Source organism: Nomascus leucogenys, chromosome 14 (genome assembly GCF_006542625.1).
Source record: "Nomascus leucogenys isolate Asia chromosome 14, Asia_NLE_v1, whole genome shotgun sequence".
Lineage (NCBI taxonomy): Eukaryota > Metazoa > Chordata > Mammalia > Primates > Hylobatidae > Nomascus > Nomascus leucogenys.
Genome location: NC_044394.1, coordinates 10814118 through 10833877, shown reverse-complemented (window position 1 = coordinate 10833877; position 19760 = coordinate 10814118). Strand labels below are relative to the sequence as shown.

The following is a 19760-nucleotide window of genomic DNA, read 5'->3' as shown; positions in this document are numbered from 1 at the left end:
CATTTAGGTCTAAGATCCGTTTTGAGTTAATGTGTGTATATGGTGCAAGGTATGGATTCAAGTTCATTTTTTTGCATGTGGATATCCAGTTGTTCAGCACCATATATGAAAAATGATTATCCATATGTACACAACTTGATTTTGACATTACTGTGAGTCAGTGTTATTTAGAATAGTCTAAATGGGAAAAATCAAGGTTGTATTCTGCTACCCTCTTTATATTTGTAAGTAAATCCTTTAATCTGTAACCTAAATATAGAAAAATGCAAATCCTGATGAGTTTTGCCTTTTTATAGAAATAGAGTGAAACTCTGTCTCAAAAAAAAAAAAGAAATGGAATTATATATGTAATCTTGTATCTGTCTTTTGCTTAATATTGTATTTGTGAGATTCATTCATGCTGATGCATATAGTAGTACTTCTTGTTTCTGTGTATTATTTCCTTGTATGAATATACCACAGTTTATTAATCTGTTCTACAGTTGTTAGGCATTGGGTTGTTTTCAGTATTGTTTAATAGTGCTGTTATGAACATTCTTGTTCAAAGGCTGCAAATAGGTAAGTATTGTCTATAGACACATACCTGGTCATAGTATATACGTATGTTCAGCTACAGTAGATACTGACAACATTTTCTAAAGTGGTTGAATCAATTTATGCATCCCCGGTCAGATCCCTCCAACCCCTGCAGCAGTATATGAAAGTTGTTCACCATTTTTGTTAATACTTGATATTTATAGTTTAAAAAAAATGTTAGTCATTCTTGTGTACGTGTGGTATTCTCATTGGGTTTTAGTTAGTATTTCTCTGGTGACTTCATCTGTTTATTGGTCATTTGGATACCCTCTTTAGTGAATTGCCTAATCAAGTTGTTTGCCATTTTTCTTTTGTTTTTTATTTGAGGTGGGGTCTCACTCTGTCGCTCAGGCTGGAGTGCAGTGGTGCGATCTCAACTCACTGCACCTGCCACCTCCCAGGCTCAAGCAATTCTCCTGCCTCAACCTCCTGAGTAGCTGGGATTACAGGCACCTGCCGCCACGCCCGGCTGATCTTTGTATTTTTAGTAGAAATGAGGTTTCACCATGTTGGCCAGGCTGATCTCGAACTCCTGGCCTCAAATGATCACTCACCTCAGCCTCCCAAAGTGCTTGGATTACAGGTGTGAGCCACCGTGCCCAGCCTCCATTTTTCTATTGGGTATTTTTTAGGTTTCTTGAAGATTTTAAAAAACATAATCAGGAGATATCTTCTTTCTTTTTAACTTTGTGTCTTAAAGATTTTACCCCTTTGATGAACTGCCTTCAAACTCCATTGCTATCAAGACCAGGAAGATAAGCCTTTTTGTATGTGATGATAATATGATTTTTATTTTTATGAATTGGGGTTACCCTTATTTGGCACATGGCAGTTCAGTTTTCTAAAACTAAATGATCATTTTGGGTGGACATTCCCTACCCTCTTAATAGGCCCATGTCAGTTTGCCCCTTATTTATTTGGGACAGAGTTTCTCCACAGTGGCACTATTAACATTTGTTGTAGGAGCTCTCCCTTGTGAGATTTAGCAATACCCCTGGCCTTTATGCACTGGATGCTAGTAGTATTTCCACCTCTGCTCTTTTTGTGACAACCAAAAATGTCTCCAGACATTGCCCAGTATGCCTGGGATGAGAAGTGGTGGTGTTAAAATTGGCCCGGTTGAGAATCACTGATCTAGGTTTATTTTGTGGCTATTTTACTGTTTGCATGGACATGCAGAGCTCAAAATTAACTGTCTTATCTAAAATATATTTGGAAATGCAAAGGACTAAGGATAGCCAGGATGCTTTTGAAGAAGCAGGTCAAGGTGAGAGATTTGATCCACCAAATATACTGATTTATTGTATGAAAATATAGAGTAATTAAGACAGACTGAGGTTAGCACAGTGATAGACCCATATGAAAGTATAGAGAACCCTAATTCGGTCCCACATGTATCCAGAAACTTGATATTTTTATAGAAGTGCCCCTACAGCTTGTAGGGGAAAGGAAGAACTTGAGTGGTGCTGGGCCTATTAGATGTCTATATGGAAAAAATTGAAATTGGAGCCCTACTTTATACCATATACAAAAACCCATTCAAGGTAGATTAAAGACCTACTTCTGAAAGGCAAAACTGTTAGGATTTTTAGAGTATAGTGGTTTTCAAACTGTGTTTCTAAGAACCTTATAAAGAAAACATGACTCATAAGGGAAGGGGGAAAGTGGCTCAGGGAAGTTCTGGGTCTTTCATCCCTATTTTGGAAATTTTAAGCAACATTTCTTTTTTTTTTTTCTTTTTTTGAGGTGGAGTCTCGTTCTGTCACCTAGGCTGGAGTGCAGTGGCGCGATCTTGGCTCACTGCAACCTCTGCCTCCCGGGTTCAAGTGATCTCCTGCCTCAGCCTCCCAAGTAGCTGGGATTACAGGCATGCACCACCATGCTAGCTAATTTTTGTATTTTTAGTAGAGATGGGCTTTCGTCACGTTGGCCAGGCTGGTCTCAAACTCCTGGCCTCAGGTGATCCACCTGCCTCGGCCTCCCAAAGTGCTGGAATTACAGGTGTGAGCCACCATGCCCAGCTGCAACATTTCTTTAAAAAGAAAATAGTCCTACACTTTAGAAAAAACTTGAAAATCAGTGCTATGTGGCATAGGTTCATTTCTGAGTTTATGTAATCTCAAGCTTTCTTTTTTTTTTTTGGAGACAGAGTCTTGTTCTGTTGCCTGGGCTGGAGTGCATGGCACGATCTCAGCTCACTGCAACCTCTGCCTCCCAGGTTCAAGAGATTCTCATGCCTCAACCTCCCGAGTAGCTGGGATTATAGGCCTGCACTACCATGCACAGCTAATTTTCGTATTTTTAATAGAGATGGGATTTTGCCATGTTGCCCAGGCAGGTCTTGAACTCCTAGGCTCCTCAGCCTTCCAAAGTGCTGGGATTAAAGACGTGAGCCACTGGGGCCGGCCTCAAATTTGTGTTTTGAAAACAGTATTGGACCTGCTCATGTAGGTCTTTCTCTGCTGTAAATCCTTTAGGGCCAAGGGTTCTCTTTTTCACTGTTTTTCCATGGTCTCTGGCCGTGGGATAGACTCAATGTAATAAATGATTGTTGGCTGGGTGTGGTGGCTCATGCCTGTAATCCCAGCACTTTGGTAGGCTAGGCGGGTGGATCACCTGAGGTCAGGAGTTCGAGACCAGCCTGAGCAACATGGAGAAACCCGGTCTCTACTAAAAATACAAAATTAGCCAGGCGTGGTGGCGCATGCCTGTAATCCCAGCTACTCAAGTGGCTGAGGCAGGAGAATCGCTTGAACCCAGGAGGTGGAGGTTGTGGTGAGCTGAGATCACACCATTGCACTTCAGCCCCGGCAACAAGAGGAAAACTCCATCTCAAAAAAAAAAAAAAGATTTTTTTTTTTTTTTTTTCCTTGAGACGGAGTCTCGCTCTGTCGCCCAGGCTGGAGCGCAGTGGCGCGATCTCGGCTCACTGCAAGCTCTGCCTCCCGGGTTCACGCCATTCTCCTGCCTCAGCCTCTCCGAGTAGCTGGGACTACAGGCGCCCGCCACCACGCCCAGCTAACTTTTTGTATTTTTAGTAGAGACGGGGTTTCACCGTGGTCTCGATCTCCTGACCTCGTGATCCGCCCGCCTCGGCCTCCCAAAGTGCTGGGATTACAAGCGTGAGCCACCGCGCCCGGCCTAAAAAGATTGTTAAAAAAGATTGTTAAATTAATTCAAGCCATGGAAGTGGAGAGAATGCTTAGAGAGAAGCAAAGAGGAAGGAGGGTACCTTTAAGAATATTTATATTTAGGAAAAGGGAGAAATCAATGTATGAGAATAGTTAAGAGCAGTGTTACAGACATTAAGGAAGAAACAAATGTGTTTGCTGTGTTCCAAGAAGACAGTGTTGGCTGTATGCCTAAGAGGTTACATGTATGGACGTTGGAGTCACACAGCAGGATTCAGTCACATCCAAGCTCTAGCATTTAATAACTATATGATACTAGGCAAGCTACCGGACTTTTAAAAACCTAGTGTTCACATTTGTAAGATTGGGATAATTAATGTTATTTGGTGATTAAGAGGTCCTTGATGACCTTGAGAAGGAGCTTTCAGGATTATGGGATTAAAAGACAGACTATATGAGCTTGATTCTGTAATCAATGGTTTTGCTCTAAAGAACGTGGAGAAACAGTAGGAAAGTTTCTCTTTAAAGAAACTGTAAAGAAAGATTTTTACAGACATGAAATATATTTTCTTCAGAGATCCTTGCAGTTATACATTTTAAATCATGTTATTGGGAGTAGTCTACAAGTACATAAAGTGATTTAAAAAATCAAATTGGACTCTTCCTGTTGAAAGCATATTTCTCAAAATCTTTGGTAAAGTAAACTGGATGGTAGAGAAGTGCTTTTTAAACATGTTTAAGTTTCATGTTTTAGATTATGGTATGAAATTTCTAGAAATAAACCTTACATCCTGGTTCCAGTTTTCTTCTAGAAAAATTGCCTACATGTAAGTTATTTATGCTATTTTTTTTTATTACTTATATAAGAGTCCCCTGAAAAAACCACTCTGGCTGCAAAGTTATCTGCTAAGAAACAGGCATCCATATACAGAGATGAAAATGATGATTTTCAAGTAGAGAAGAAAAGAATTCGACCCTTAGAAACTACACAGCAGGTAAACAGAGTTTATTGGCAGTAAATAACCCAGTTAGTTACAGCTGAACATGGTAGTCAAGTATCAAGTTTTTAATGCACTCGTGGAGATTAGTTGGGTCATGTGACAGCCATAAATTAAATGGTAATTTGTTGTAATTTCATTTTGCAGAGTTACTTGTTACAAAGGAGTTTGTTATTATAGCAGATTATTCACAGTAACATGTTGTTCAAGTGAAACTGCATGGTGTTTCTTATATACGAGGAATTTGATAGTAAAATATTTACTTAAGGCATATCTTAGTGATATACTACTTTGTACTTTTTAACTCCTCCATTGTTTTTATCTTAAAATAGCATTTTCTTTTGGCTAAAATACCTTTGATATGATTATTCATGTTATGGATATCTTGGAATTGATAGTTTTAATGTAATGACAAGATGTATTCTTACTGAGTTTTTAAGATTGATACATGATAAAATATGTATATTTATTTCTAAAAATTACTAAAAGGCTTGAATTACCAGATATTTTAAATGAAATTTGGATGCAGATGAACACAATATTTTCTCAGAATTCATGGCAGTGAGATAGGAAGGCTGGGATTTTAATAGATTTAGTTACAAATAAAAAAGATAATTACTAGGCTGAATACAGTGGCTCACGACTGTAATCCTAGCACTCTGGGAGGCTGAGGTGGGAGGATCTCTTGAGTCCAGCAGTTTGAGACCAGCCTGGGTGACATAGCAAGGCTCCTGTCTCCACAAAAAAAGTAAAAAAAAAGAGCAGGATGTGGTGGCATGAGCCCTACAGGCTCATCAGACACGTAGCCCTACAGACTACTTTCCAGCTACTTGGGAGGCTGAGGTAGGAGGATTGCTCAAGCCTAGGAGTTCAAGGCTGTGGTGAGCTAAGATCATGCAATTATGCTTCAACCTTGGTGACAGAGCAAGACCCTGTCTCTTAAAAATAAATAAATAAAAATATAAAATAAAAAAATTATTAATTAGGATGTTATTTGTAGGTAAGTAACTGGTACTTTTAACTGAGTATACTCAAGGTTCTTGCATTCTTATGTAGTTTAACTGTTCCACTCACAATCTTTATAAATTTCTATAATTCAGCCTTGTTTTTAGAAATAGAATGAACTAGTTTATTTTTATCAAAGTACCAATGACAAATGAAGTGTGAACCTATAGAGATTTCCCCCTGACAAAATGTGTATGTAGAGTTGCATGTCATCAGGTAGGGCTCAACATAAAACATTTATTCCCTCACTTCACTGGTTCTCATTTCATTTTTGGCGGGAATGAGATTATCAATAGAAATGCTTTTCTCCCCAATTATGTAGTGAATAGATCTTTCACAAGTAGGAAAAGCATGGATACAGTTTGGAAAGAAAACTTAGTGGTATTTGTAAAAGAAATTTCATCAAAGAACTTGGTTTATCAAATATCTAGTAAGTAACAGTGATAATAGTAATCGAGTAATTTATTCCATCTTGTAGGAAATCATGACTGTTTACATTAAAAGTTTTATTCTGAGTTCTTTTCAATGTAGAATTATGCTTAAATTTTGATTTACTTTTATTTTCCAATTAGATATATGATTGGACTTTCCAATATTACTATATTTGATGTCCATATGATGGGACTATTTTATGAGAAGTTCATTTTACAGTACTCTAATTTTGGTACATTGCTAATTAAAGATAGTTTGGCTAAGATTCATGAGTCATTACTATGTTCTATTTCCTTTAAGTGTTGTGATGAGGTGCTTATTTGCGTTTTTAAAATTTGTTTTATTATTGCCTGTTAGAAATAGTCTTTTTTTGGATGCAGAAAAAAATACATAGAGCTGTTTTGGCCTTTGAGAACAACTAGCCAGTTAAACTTCTAGTTCACCTTAAACTTCATTTTGGTTCTGTGTTTACAGATTAGAAAACGTCATTGCTTTGGAACAGAAGTACACAATTTGGATGCAAAAGTTGATTCAGGAAATACTGTAAAACTCAACTCTCCACTGGGAAAGATAAACTCCTTTTCGCCACAGAAAGTATGTATTAGTGCCATTGTTCAGTTTTAAAGAAGGAAAATATGGAATTTTCTAAACCAATTTTGACAAAAGAGGAAGAATAGTATAATACAAAGGACAGTAGAAACCAACTCAGAAGTCCTCAATGCTGTCACATCTCTGTTACTAATGTGTGAGATGGCAAAGCCTATTCTCTCTATGCCTCGTTTCCTTATTTATAAAATAAGAGAATTGAACAAGAGAGAGATCTGAAAGTCATTTTTTCTGTTCTGTATTTTAATGTTTGTAAATTCTCCAACTCCTTAAAGTTCTTTCAGGATTCTTAGGGCAACAGTTCTCAAGGAGTAGTCCAAGGAGTTCTACATATTGAGATTTTTTGGGGGGGTGGTCTGTGAGGTGAAAATTATTTTTGTAATAATATTAAGATGTTGTAGGCTAGGCGTGGTGGCTCACGCCTGTAATCCCAGCACTTTGGGAGGCCAAGGCGGGTGGATCACTTGAGTTCACGAGTTTGAGACCAGCCTGGGCAACATGGCGAAACCCTGATTCTACAAAAAATACAAAAATTAGCTGGGTGTTGTGGTGCACACTTGTAGTCCCAGCTACTCGGGAGGCTGAGGTGGGAGGATGGCTTGAGCCCAGGAGGCAAAGGTTGCACTGAGCCAAGATTGCACCACTGCACTCCAGCCTGGATGGATGACAGAGTGAGACCCCGTCTCAAAAAAAAAAAAAAAAAAAGGAAAAAATATGTTATTGCCTTTTGGATTGTCTTGACATTTGTACTGGTGGTGCAAAAGCAAGAATGGGTAAAACTGTTGGTACCTTAGCAGAAATCAAGGTATTGGCTCCAATCTCTCTCTCTCTCTCTCTCTCTCTCTCTCTCTCTCTATATATATATATATATATATGTAAAATTTTTATTTATTTATTTATTTATTTATTTATTTTTATTTTTATTTTTTTGAGACAGAGTATCGCTCTGTTGCCGAGGCTGGAAGTGTGGTGGCGTGATCTCCGCCCACTGCAAGCTCCGCCTCCCGGGTTCATGCCATTCTCCTGCTTCAACCTCCCGAGTAGTTGGGACTACAGGCACCTGCCACCGCGCCTGGCTAATTTTTTGTATTTTTAGTAGAGACAGGGTTTCACCATGTTAGCCAGGATGGTCTCGATCTTCTGACCTCGTGATCCGCCCACCTTGGCCTCAACCCAACCTATATTAATAATAGTTTTCTTCAGCATCATTAGATCACAGTTTTGAAAAAAACCAGTTTCATTTAAGAATGTCTTTGATGAAGCAGTAAAAATTACTAATTTTATTTAATCTCAGCTCTTTAGGTTTTTAACATTCTGTGTGAAGAAATGAATAGAACTCATAAAACACTTTTGCATACAGAAGCAGGATGGATGTCCTGGGGAGAAGCACCTGTAGGATAGTTTGGATTGTGAGCTGACTAGCCACTTTTTGTCATGGAACATCATTTTTGCTTGAAAAAGAGTGAATGATATACTAACCATGGTAATTCTTTATGATAAAATGAGCCAGATAAAATTTGAGCTTTCAAGTGAAAATCAGAATTTTAAAAAATTTGTATATACTCTGAGCTTGGCAGCTTTGTGATAGCTAGAGACTTTTCTGATGAAATTGGTGATATTATAGAATATGACTTTTTATATTTATATAATGAAATGTGTCAACATTTGTAAGATCTGTGAAACTCAGTGAACTTAAACTCAGCGAACTAAATATTATTTAAATGACCAGTGCATGATATTGCAAAATGATGCCTAGAAAAGGTCCATCCTAAGTGCAAGATAGACTGATGGACCTTTTTTCTGCCCTGTCCCCCCATTCCCAGGCAACCACAGATTTGTTTTCAGTTACTGTACATTTAATTTGCGTTTTTTTGGTGATCTTCACTGAAGCTTTATATTAATAGTTGGAGAAATTATCTAGAAGCTTCTTCTGTTAAATTGCAATAATCATTAACATCATTATAATGTAAGCTATATGTTGGGCTCTGCCACAATGTTTTCTCATTCATTTTCTTTCCTTTCCTTCATGGGCTTACTATTATCTGAAATTACTTGATTACTTGTTTATTATTTGTCTCTCCTATTATGATGTAATGTCAGTCTTTTTCATGTGTGTCCCTCATGCCTAGAACAGCATATGGTGCATATTAGTTGTCTAATAAATATTTATTTGTCGAATGTTACTGAGTTCTTACAATGATTATGAAGCAGGTATATTGGTATTCCCATTGTACAGATGAGGAAACTCTGAGAAGGAAGAAACTGGCCTAAGATCACAAAGCTAGTAAATAGTAGAGCTAAATCCTGCCTAGGCATTCTCATGTTCTGGCAAATGCCCTAATCACTTTATTTTATGTTCTCTCTAAAATGCCTCTCTGCAGTCCTGGAGCCACCTAAATAGGGTTCTAACACCAAGATAAGGAAAGAAATATGTAGAAGTTCACGGATAAACAAATCAAGTATAGAGTTAGCCATGATTACGATGTTTTTTTTCTTGGGAATTGTTTTTGTTTGCTTTATTTGTAGACACAGGGTCTCAATGTGTTGCCCATGTTGTAATGCAGTGGTGTGATCATAGCTCACTGTAACCTCAAAATCCCAGGCTCAAGTGATCCTCCAACCCCAGCCTCCTGAGTAGCAAGGACTACAGATGTGCAACACCATGCCCAGCTAAATTTTTATTTTTATTTTTTGTAGAGATGAGGTCTCACTGTGTTGCCCACGTTGGTCTCAAACTCATGGCCTCCAGTGATCCTCTTGCCTAGGCCTCCCAGAGTTTTGGGATTATAGGCATGAATCACTACACCTGGCTTGTTTTGTTTTTATTGGTTAAGAGAATGGACTTTGGACACATACTGCCTGAGTTTAATTTTTAAATAAAGATTGGGCCAGGCATCATGGCTCATGCCTATAATCTCAGCACTTTGGGAGGCCAAGGTGAGAGGATTGCTTGAGGTCAGGAGTTCAAGACCAACCTGGGCAGCATAACGAGACCCTGTCTCTACAAAGAATAGAAAAAAAAAATAGCTGTGTGTGGTGGTGTGTACTTGTAGTCCTAGCTACTCAGGAGGCTGAGGCAGGGGGATCCCTTGAGCCAGAAGATTGAGGCTGTATTGAACTATGATTGAACCACTGTACTCCAGTCTGTGTGACAGAGAGACCCTGTCTCTAAAAAAAAATTAAAAATAAATACATAAAATAAAAATTGTATATATTTGAGGTGTACAACATGATGTTTTAATATATATATACATAGTGAAATTATTACTACAGCCAAGCTGTGATAGTCTGTTTGAATTGCTGTAAAGGAATACCAGAGGCTGGGCAATTTATAAAGAAAAGAGGTTTATTTTCACTCACAGTTCTGTAGGCTGTGCAGGAAGCATGGTGTCAGCATCTGCTTCTGGTGAAGGCCTCAAGAAGCTTACAAGCATGCCAGAAGACAAAGAGAGAGCAAACTTGTCACATGGAAAGAGAGGACGGAAGAGAGAGCAGAGGAGGTTCCACACTCTTTTAAATAACCAGATCTCGTGTGACCTCAGAGCAAGAACTCAACTCATTACTGTGAGGGTAGGGCACCAGCCATTGATGACCCAAGCACTTTACACTACGCCCCACCTCCAACTTCGGGGATCACATTTCAACATGAGATTTGGAGGGGACACACTTCCAAATCATATCACAAGCTAATTAACATTCATCTCCTTACATAGTTACCTTTTGTGTGTGTGTGTGTGTGTGTGTGTGTGTTGAGAACATCTGAAATTTTTAAAGCCAATATCAAAATATCCAGCCTAGAATATAGTATTATTAACTGTTGTCATGATGCTGTTCATTAGATCTCTAGACTTGATTCATCCTATGTAAATTCAACTTTTTACTCTTTGATCAACATCTCCTCAAATCCCCCACCTCCCTGCCCTGGTAACCATTGTTCTGATTTCTGTTTCTATGTATTTGACTTTTTTAGATTCCACGTATAAGTGAGGTCATGTAGTATTTTTCCTTCTACATCTGGCATATTTCACTTTGCATAATGTCCTCCTTCTAGGTTCATCCATGTTGTCACAAATAGCAGGATCTTTTTTAGGGTTAATATTCCATTGACATACACATACACACCACAATTTCTTTATTCATCCATTGACAGACACTTAGGTTATTTTCATATCTTGAGACTGCTTGGATTTTAATCATAGCTCTACTCTTTATTAACTGTATAACCTTGATTTTTTAAACCCTTGGTATTATGTTTAGCTATTTGTTAAATGGGGTTAGTAATAGTACCTATCTCACGGGGCCATTAGGAGGATCAAACAAGTTAATACCTATACAGTGCTGACAGTATCTGGCATACCTTAGAGTTTAAGTGTCAAGTGGTAGTAGAAGTAGCAGCAGTAGTAGTAATAGTAACAGCAGCAAATGGATAAATATTTGTAGTTCTTACCTTTAGCTGCTGCTGATAAAAGATTCTATATAATACTGACTAATAATATTACATATTTGTAGTTCTTATCTTTATTTTGTGTTTATTTTTATTGACACATAATAATTATACATACTTATGGGATTCAGTGTGATAATTTTCATACATGTATGTGATGTGTAATGATCAAATCAGTAATTAGCATATCCATCGCCTCAAACATTTGTCATTTCTTTGTGTTGCGAATATTCAGAATTCTCTCTTACAGCTTTTTGAAAATATGTAAGAAATTATTGTTAACCGTATTTACCCTAGAGTGCTATAGAATACCAGAACTTATTCCTTCTGTTTCTCCAATCTAGCTGTAGTTATGAATTTGTAAACCTACCTCTCCTTATCCTCCCCTCCCCTCACCCCTTCCTAACCTCTGATAACCACAATTTACTCTACTTCTATGAGCTCATTTTTTTTAGCTCCTACATATGAGTAAGAACATACAGTACTTACCTGCCTATGCCTGACTTATTTCACTTAATATCTTCCAGGCTTACCCATGTTGCTACAAATAACAAGGTTGCAATCTTTTTTTATGGCTGAATAATATTCCATTGTGTATATGTGTCACATTTTCTTTATCCATTCATCTGTTGATGGACATTTAGGTTGATGCCAACTCCTTATCTTGTCTATTATGAATAGTGCTGCAATAAACATGGTGTTGGCTGGGTGTGGTGGCTCACACCTGTAATCCCAACACTTTGGAAGGCTCAGGTAGGAGAATCACTCAGGCCAGGAGTTTGAGACCAGCCCCGGCAACATAGCGAGAACCCCATCTGTACAAAAGTTTTAAAAAAATTAGCCAGGCATGGTGGTACGTGCCTGCAGTCCTAGCTACTTGGGAGGCTGAGGCATGGGGGAATCACTTGACTCTAGGAGTTTTAGACTGTGGTGAGATATGATCGTGCCACTGTCCTCTAGATTTTCTTGCCTTTGGATAAATAGTAGTAGGATTGCTGGATTATTTGATTATATGGTAGTAATATTTTTAGGTTTTTGAGAAGCCTCCATTACTGCTTTCCATAATGTCTGTACTAATTTACATTTCCACTAACAGTGTATGAGTTTCTTTTTCTCCACATCGTCACTAACATTTGTTATTTTTTTGTCTTTTCGATAGTAAGCCATTCTAACTGGGTGAGATGATATCTTATTGTGCTTTTGATTTATATTTCTCTGATGATTATTGATGTTCAGCATTTTTTCATGTTCTTGTAGGCTTTATGTATCTTTTGAGAAATGTTTATTCACACCCTTTGCCTATTTTAATATCAGATTATTTGTTTTTTTGCTGTTGAGTTCCTTGTATATTCTGGATAGTAGTAGTCCCTTCTCAGATGAATAGTTTGGAAAAATTTTCTCCCATTCTACAGGTTGTCTCTATACTCTGTTGTTTCCTTTGCTGTGCAGAAGCTTTTTAGTTTGATACAGTCCTATTTGTCTATTTTTATTTTTGTTGCCTGTACTTTTGAATTCTTTTTTTTTTTTTTTTTTTTGAGACGGAGTCTCTCTTTGTCCCCCAGGCTGGAGTGCAGTGGTGCGATCTCGGCTCACTTGCAAGTTCCGCCTCCCAGGTTCACGCTATTCTCCTGCCTCAGCCTCCCGAGTAGCTGGGACTACAGGTGCCCGCCAACACGCCCAGCTAATTTTTTGTATTTTTAGTAAAGACGGGGTTTCACCATGTTAGCCAGGATGGTCTCGATCTCCTGACCTCGTGATCCGCCCGCCTTGGCCTCCCAAAGTGCTAGAATTACAGGCTTGAGCCACCGCGCCTGGCACTTTTGAATTCTTACCCGTAAAATCTGCCTAGATGAGTGTCCTGAAGCTTTTCCCCTATGTTTTCTTCTAGTAGTTTTATAGTTTTGGATCTTATGTTTAAGTCTTTAATCTATTTTCAGTTGGTTTTTGTGGATGGTGAGAGGGATCTAGTTTTTTCCTTTTGCATATGGACATCCAGTGTTCTCAGCACCATTTATTGAAGAGGGGGTCCTTTCACCGATATGTGTTCTTGGCATCTTTGTTGAGAATCAGTCAACCATAAATACCTGGATTTACTTCTCGGTTCTCTATTCTGTTCCATTGGTCTATGTGTCTATTTTTATACTAATACCATTCTGTTTTGGTTACTATAGCTTTGTGTAGTACATAGTGTGGTGCCTACAGTTTTCTTTTTGCATACTATTACTTTGGCTATTCAGGCTCTTTGTGGTTCCATATGAATCTTAGGATTGTTCTTTCTATTCCTGTAAAGAATGTTATTGGTATTTTGATAGGGATTACATTGAATCTGTAGGTTGCTTGGAGTAATATGTAGTTCTTGTTTTTATTTTATTTATTTAGTTAACTTTTTTAGAGACAAGGTTTCACTATGTTGCCTAAGCTGCTCTCAAACTCCTGGGCTTAAGTGATCCACCTGCCATGGCCTCCCAAAGTGCTAGGATTATAGGTGTGAGCTACTGCACCTGGCCTTGTAGTTCTTATTTTTAAATGCTGCTAAAAGGTATTATTAATGTATTATTAATGTTATTGTTGATAATAAATTTTGAGGAGTTAGGTTTAGAGTTTAGTAGAAAATTCCTTTTTTTTTTTTTTTTTTTGAGACGGAGTCTTCCCCTGTCACCCAGGATGGAGTGCAGTGGGGCAATCTCGGCTCACTGCGACTTCTGCCTCCTGGGTTCAAGCGATTCTCCTGTATCAGCCTCCCGAGTAGCTGTGATTACAGGCACCCGACACCATGCCCAGCGCATTTTTGTATTTTTAGTAAAGATGAGACTTCGCCATGTTGGCCAGGTTGGCCTCGAACTCCTGACCTCAGGTGATCTGTTTGCCTTGGCCTCCCAAAGTGCTGGGATTACAGGCGGGAGCCATGGAACCTGGCCAGAAATTCTTTTGATATCTGTTGAAGATGTTTACGGCTGAAACCTGTTGAGTCTAAACCACTTGACCATATAAGCACAGCTACTGTGCCCTTGGTTGAGTACCTTAATTTTAAGCCTAATGCTTTGATTGATTTCTCCTTTTGGTTATGTAGTATGCTGATATTTGTTGATCATTGATTATGGTCTTCTCGTTGGTAAAATATAGCTGTATTGATAATTGTATATCTGTATCTTTATATCTATTTTATTTTTAAACCAGAAATTGCACATTTTCTTCCTTGGCTTTAGGTGGTATAACTACACATCTCTAGAAATGGAATAATTTTTCATAAGTGGGTGATTTATTACTCATAACATTAAGATATAGGCCTCTGATAATTTCTCATAAGTCTGAAAATTTCATGAACAAATTAAATCTCTCAATTAAATCTAGTCCCTCAAATGATAACATTTCACTAGTGTGACACTGAATTTTTGTTTGCAAGAAGATGTAAGAGAGATATGCCATACTAATTAAACATTCACAAAGTAAATTTAACAGACATCAAAGCACTTTTGCAGTGCAAGGAACATATGATTGAGCTCTAATATTAGTTTCTTTTCTTGGTAGTCTATGATGAAAAACATGACTGTATAAAGTAATTTTATGTGCTTTCTGAAAGGTTATGGGAAAAAAAAAACCAAAAATACATAGGTAAAATGAATTGTATTTTCAATTTTATTTTTTTCTTCCTAACATAAAAATAGAATAAGTAGTTATAATAGAAATATAATCATAACAAAATGTATAGTTTTAGTGAGTATGAATGTTTCTCCTTTTTGTATGTTAAGTAAATTTTTAGTAAATTTCTCATGGATTTCTAGCATTAAATAATACATCTAGGTTTTCAGAGAACAAGGACTAATTATTTCCGTGAACGTACTATAAGAAAAAATAATGGGGATATGAGTAGAGGTAATTTATTTAAAAAATGGGATTTTTGGGTGTCATAGGGGAGTAAATATTTTTCCTTGTAGGAACTTACTTTGATTTCTGCTGTAACATTTCTTAGTCTTTGCAAAGTGACTTATTATAAATCATAAAAGTATTTTCTGTAGATTTTGGGATAGGTGGTTTCATAAAAAGTAGAAGAAAAATAGTTTCATGTGTGTTAATGTCATAAGTTTTAATATTTATTACACAGCAGCTTTTGAAATGAGTTTATTGCCAAAACTTTTAGATAAAGTAATTGGAAAAAAAAGTAGTCCATATATTAGAACTTTTCTTATGCTGACAGATCATATGCCTCACTTTTTTTTATACTTTATTTTTATTTTTGCTTTTTTCTTCAGACCAAAATGCCTCACATTTTATCTGTTGTATTTTAATCTAGACCTTGTAATAATCTTGAATAAGGTAAATTGAGAGACCTGGGTAAGTAACTTTTTTGTCAAAACCAGTTCCTTCATATGGAAGGAAAAAGAATGTGGGACTAGATTTAATGATACTTTATTTATTTATTTATTTATTTATTTATTTATTTATTTATTTGAGACGGAGTCTCGCTCTGTCGCCCAGGCTGGAGTGCAGTGGCGCGATCTTGGCTCACCGCAAGCTCTACCTCCCGGGTTCACATCATTCTCCTGCCTCAGCCTCCCAAGTAGCTGGGATTACAGGCACCCGCCACCACGCCCGGCTAATTTTTTATATTTTTAGTAGAGACAGGGTTTCACCGTGTTAGCCAGGACGGTGGCTCACTCCTGTAAACCCAGCACTTTGGGAGGCTGAGGCGGGCGGATCACGAGGTCAGGAGATACGTTATATCTAATTGAATTCTAACACCTTTAAATTCTAAGGACGCTTTTCCTGTCTTGCTTTTTATTATATGATACTAGGGAGTACAGTATTTTTGTAAATAGAAATATTTATTTGGATTCATAAATTAATGGTTTAGTTCTCTTATCCCTGCAAAGGTGTAAGTCTTAGAGTCTTCACGTTTTTCAAATCTGCAGTTGCATTACTTTTGACAAACCTTCTTCCATAAATTAAATGATAAATTAGTTTGACGATTTCTGTTTTCCCCTGAATTTGACATCAAACTTTTTAGGTTCTTCAAATTTCCTTAGTTTTTATGAAAATAATTTGGTTTCCACCCAGTGGATTGGAGAATTAGATTGTTGTCTCTTTATTTTTCTATCATTTCTAGGCTCCTAACTCTCTTTTCAAGTCGGAAAATAGTGTCAGTACCTTTTCTTTCTTTCTTTTTTTTTTTTTTTTTTTTAAAGGTTTTGTACTTTCTTTTAATGCAATTCTTTGAGACACAATCAGCTGTCTTCCTCTCAGAGGAGGAAATTAAGTGTAATACCCCTAAGTCTCTCCAGTACCTTTTCTTATATAATTAACTTTCTGGTGTCCACTGCTTGATCCCTTTCCTTACAGTTTAGATTTATTTTCTTAATCTGACAATTCATATGTCAAAGATCTAGTGAGGCATCTGTCTCCAAATGGTCAAAATATAGTTAAGAAAAACATCGTTTTTTAGAATAGTATGTTAACGTTTTGATATTACTTTGTTCTATCATTCGTAATCATTTTCTCTAGATTTATTTATATTCTGTTCATTTTTTTAGTAAATACTCACAATAGCCAGGGTTGTCTTCAGATACATTCTTATGCTTATACCTGCTTTTTATTTATGCATTAAATAAATGCTAACATTCGTTATATACTTTAATTAAAGTAATTATATTTGATTTAATGCAGCAGTAGCATATTATTTTAATTCATAACTTGCGCCTGGTGTGTGGAAGACACTTGGGTCCAGCAGAGTGCGCTGTTGACCTTCTTACAAAGTGTTAACACTGGGGCGATCATCAGGCTATTGTTTTTTCCTTTTTCTTCCTCCCATACCCCATTTTTATTTCCTTCCTTCCTACCCTTCTTTCTTTTACTTTATACTTTTAATTTTCTTTTATTTTAAATAGCTATTTAACATAACCGCATATATATGGTGATACTGGTGCTTACTGTGTTATGTGCCAGACACTCTTCTAAGCAATTTAGAAATATTAATTCACCTGGCAAATACAGGTTCATGTGAGTTGATGCTTATTGTCATGTTCTTTTAACTTCTCTTGGGGTTTGACAGTTTTCAAAATAAAAGAATTTTACTCAATATTTATAACAACCCTATCAGGAAGATATTAATATTTTCCCCAATTATATCTGAGGAAACTGAGGCACAGAGTATTTGAATAACTTGTTCATGTCACAAACCTGGTGAGTAGAAGCTGGATTAAAACCCAGGCAGTCTGACTCTGGAGTTGATCCTCTAAACCACCTCACTATTCTGTCTCTGAATAAACTCTTCCAGATGACTTTTTGATGACAGTTCATTTTTATACTATTACAGGTCATATTATATGCATTACCGTGCAGGTAATTTTTTCAAGATTCGTCCCTCTTTTAGTGTCTCAACACCAAATGTAAGCATTTACAATGCTTACCCAAATTTATAATTATTTATTTATTTGTAGGTTTAACTGTTTTGTTTTGTTTGCCTCATTACCAGACTGACCATAAGGACAAGTGTAATGTCTCTTTTTCTCAGTTTTTTATAACCAGCCTCTGGCACAGAGCCTGCACCTAGTAGCTACTCGTATTATTTGTTGAATAAATGAATGAAAAAAATGGCCATAGTTAAGTAGATGCATGATTCACCACTGTTTCTTGTAGCTTACAATTTTTACTCAGATCCTTATACTTAAGAGGGTATGACAGTATTGTTAAATATAGGTGACTTAATGCAGATTTAAAAATTGCTTTTGGCCAAGCATGGTGGCTTATGCCTGTAATCCCAGCACTTGAGGAGGCTGAGGTAGGTGGTTCACTTGAGCCCAGGAGTTTGAGATCAGCCTGGGCAAAATAGCGAGACCCTGTCTCTACAAAAAACACACAAACAAAATTAGCTTGGTGTGGTGGCTCATGCCTATGGTCCCAGCTACTCAGGAGGCTGAGGCAGGAGGATTGCTTGAGCCCGGGAGGTGGAGATTGCAGTGAGCTGTGATCATGCCACTGCATCCCAGCTTGGGTGACAGAGCAAAACCCTGTCTCAAAAAAAAAAAAAAAAAAAAAGTAATAACATTTTTTGAAAAACCTTTAACATTATAAAAACCAATACAGAATAAAAATTAAAATGTTCTCCCTTATATTAATCCCATCCCCCTCTCTGCTTCCCAGAAGCAAGCACCATGAACACTTTCATGAGGATCTTTCTAAATCCTTTTCTATAAATTTATAGGGATATTTTTAATAGTTCTTTTATAGTTTTGTTTGTGCATTTAACTCTCTTGTTTATGGGATTTATTTTCATGCATGTATGAGGTCAGGCTCTAATTGCATATTTTCCCAAATAGTTGATCAGTTGTCCCAGTGTCACTTAATAATTTTTCCTGTTTTGAAGTTTTGCTGTTATCATGTACTAAATTGTTATATGTACTTGGATTGGTTCCTGGACTTTTTTTTCCTCTTTAAATTTTATTTTTTTTTTAACAGTATGTGTGAAAAAATATGTCAAAGAATTCCACTTGGCTTCAAACAGAAAAGCAGTAGACCCCTGCCCTAATTCTATTATTCACCAATTCCCACTATCTGAAGTAAATAATTTTCAATTATTTTTCTTTTTTATTCTGATAGTTTTTGAAGTAGCATGCATATTTTGCTTTTCTCTCTAGTTTTCGGTTTTAGATACTTTCTGTTGTCTTTCTCCTATCCTTTTCTCCTTTCTCATTACTTCTCCCCTTTAGCCTGCCAGCATTTGGTATTTGTATTATTATAATTCTGTAAATATTTAAACTGATTACAGTTCTTTCCCCAAACCAGTATTTTTTTTTTTTTTTTGGTGCTAGTAGTTGTCTTGTCCTTTGCTTGGTTTTCTATGTACCTGTAACTATTTATCTCCAAACTCTCTGTTAGAACGTAAAATCTATCAATTCATTTAAATACATCAGGTCAAGATGTCCGTATTTTTAGACTCTCAATATTTAGTGGAAATAATGAAAAATACTCTTTTATATTGAACTAAATTTTATATTTCTAAATAACTTTTTTCTGAATATAAAAGCATCATCTAAGAGAAAATCTGGGAACCACCAAAATGTGTACTTAAATTATTAACATTAATCCTTAAACTGTCTCCTCAGTATCAACCCCTGATATTCTGCCTGCTGTCTATTCTTAAGTGTGCACATGTGCGTGCACACACACATGCAATGTTATCTGTTGCTGTAACAAACCAACCATTTATTTAGCATACTGTTGTGGGGGTCAGCAATTTAGGCTGGGCTCAGCTGGGCATTTCTTCTACTGATCTCAGGTGGCCTACTCATGTGTCTGTGGTCAACTGCAGGTCAGCTGTAAGTCAGCAAGGCAGCCCTGCTTCAGGGAGTTGATTGGTAGTCAGCTGGGACCATGAGGTGGGTCTCTCTCATCATCTAGCAGGCTAATTCTGGTTTATGTATATGGTGGCCTCAGGGTTCCAAGAGCAGCAAGAGAAAAAGCCCCAGTGTGCAAATGCCTTTTGAGTCTGTGTTTGTGTCAGATTTGCTGATGTTCCAGTCACCAAAAGCAAATCACATGACCAAATCCAGACTCAAGGGGTAAAGCTCACAT

General features: G+C 37.0%; 1 protein-coding gene across 1 annotated transcript in view; it reads left to right on the top strand.

The window, feature by feature from the left end:
• Positions 1-19760, top strand: part of BRIP1 (BRCA1 interacting protein C-terminal helicase 1) — a 174700-nt gene that overhangs the window by 10092 nt on the left and 144848 nt on the right. Inside the window, exons 5-6 of the mRNA XM_003278472.4 lie at positions 4575-4702; positions 6617-6736. Coding sequence (XP_003278520.3) covers positions 4575-4702; positions 6617-6736 — 248 coding nt within the window. The remainder of the gene's footprint in view (positions 1-4574; positions 4703-6616; positions 6737-19760) is intronic.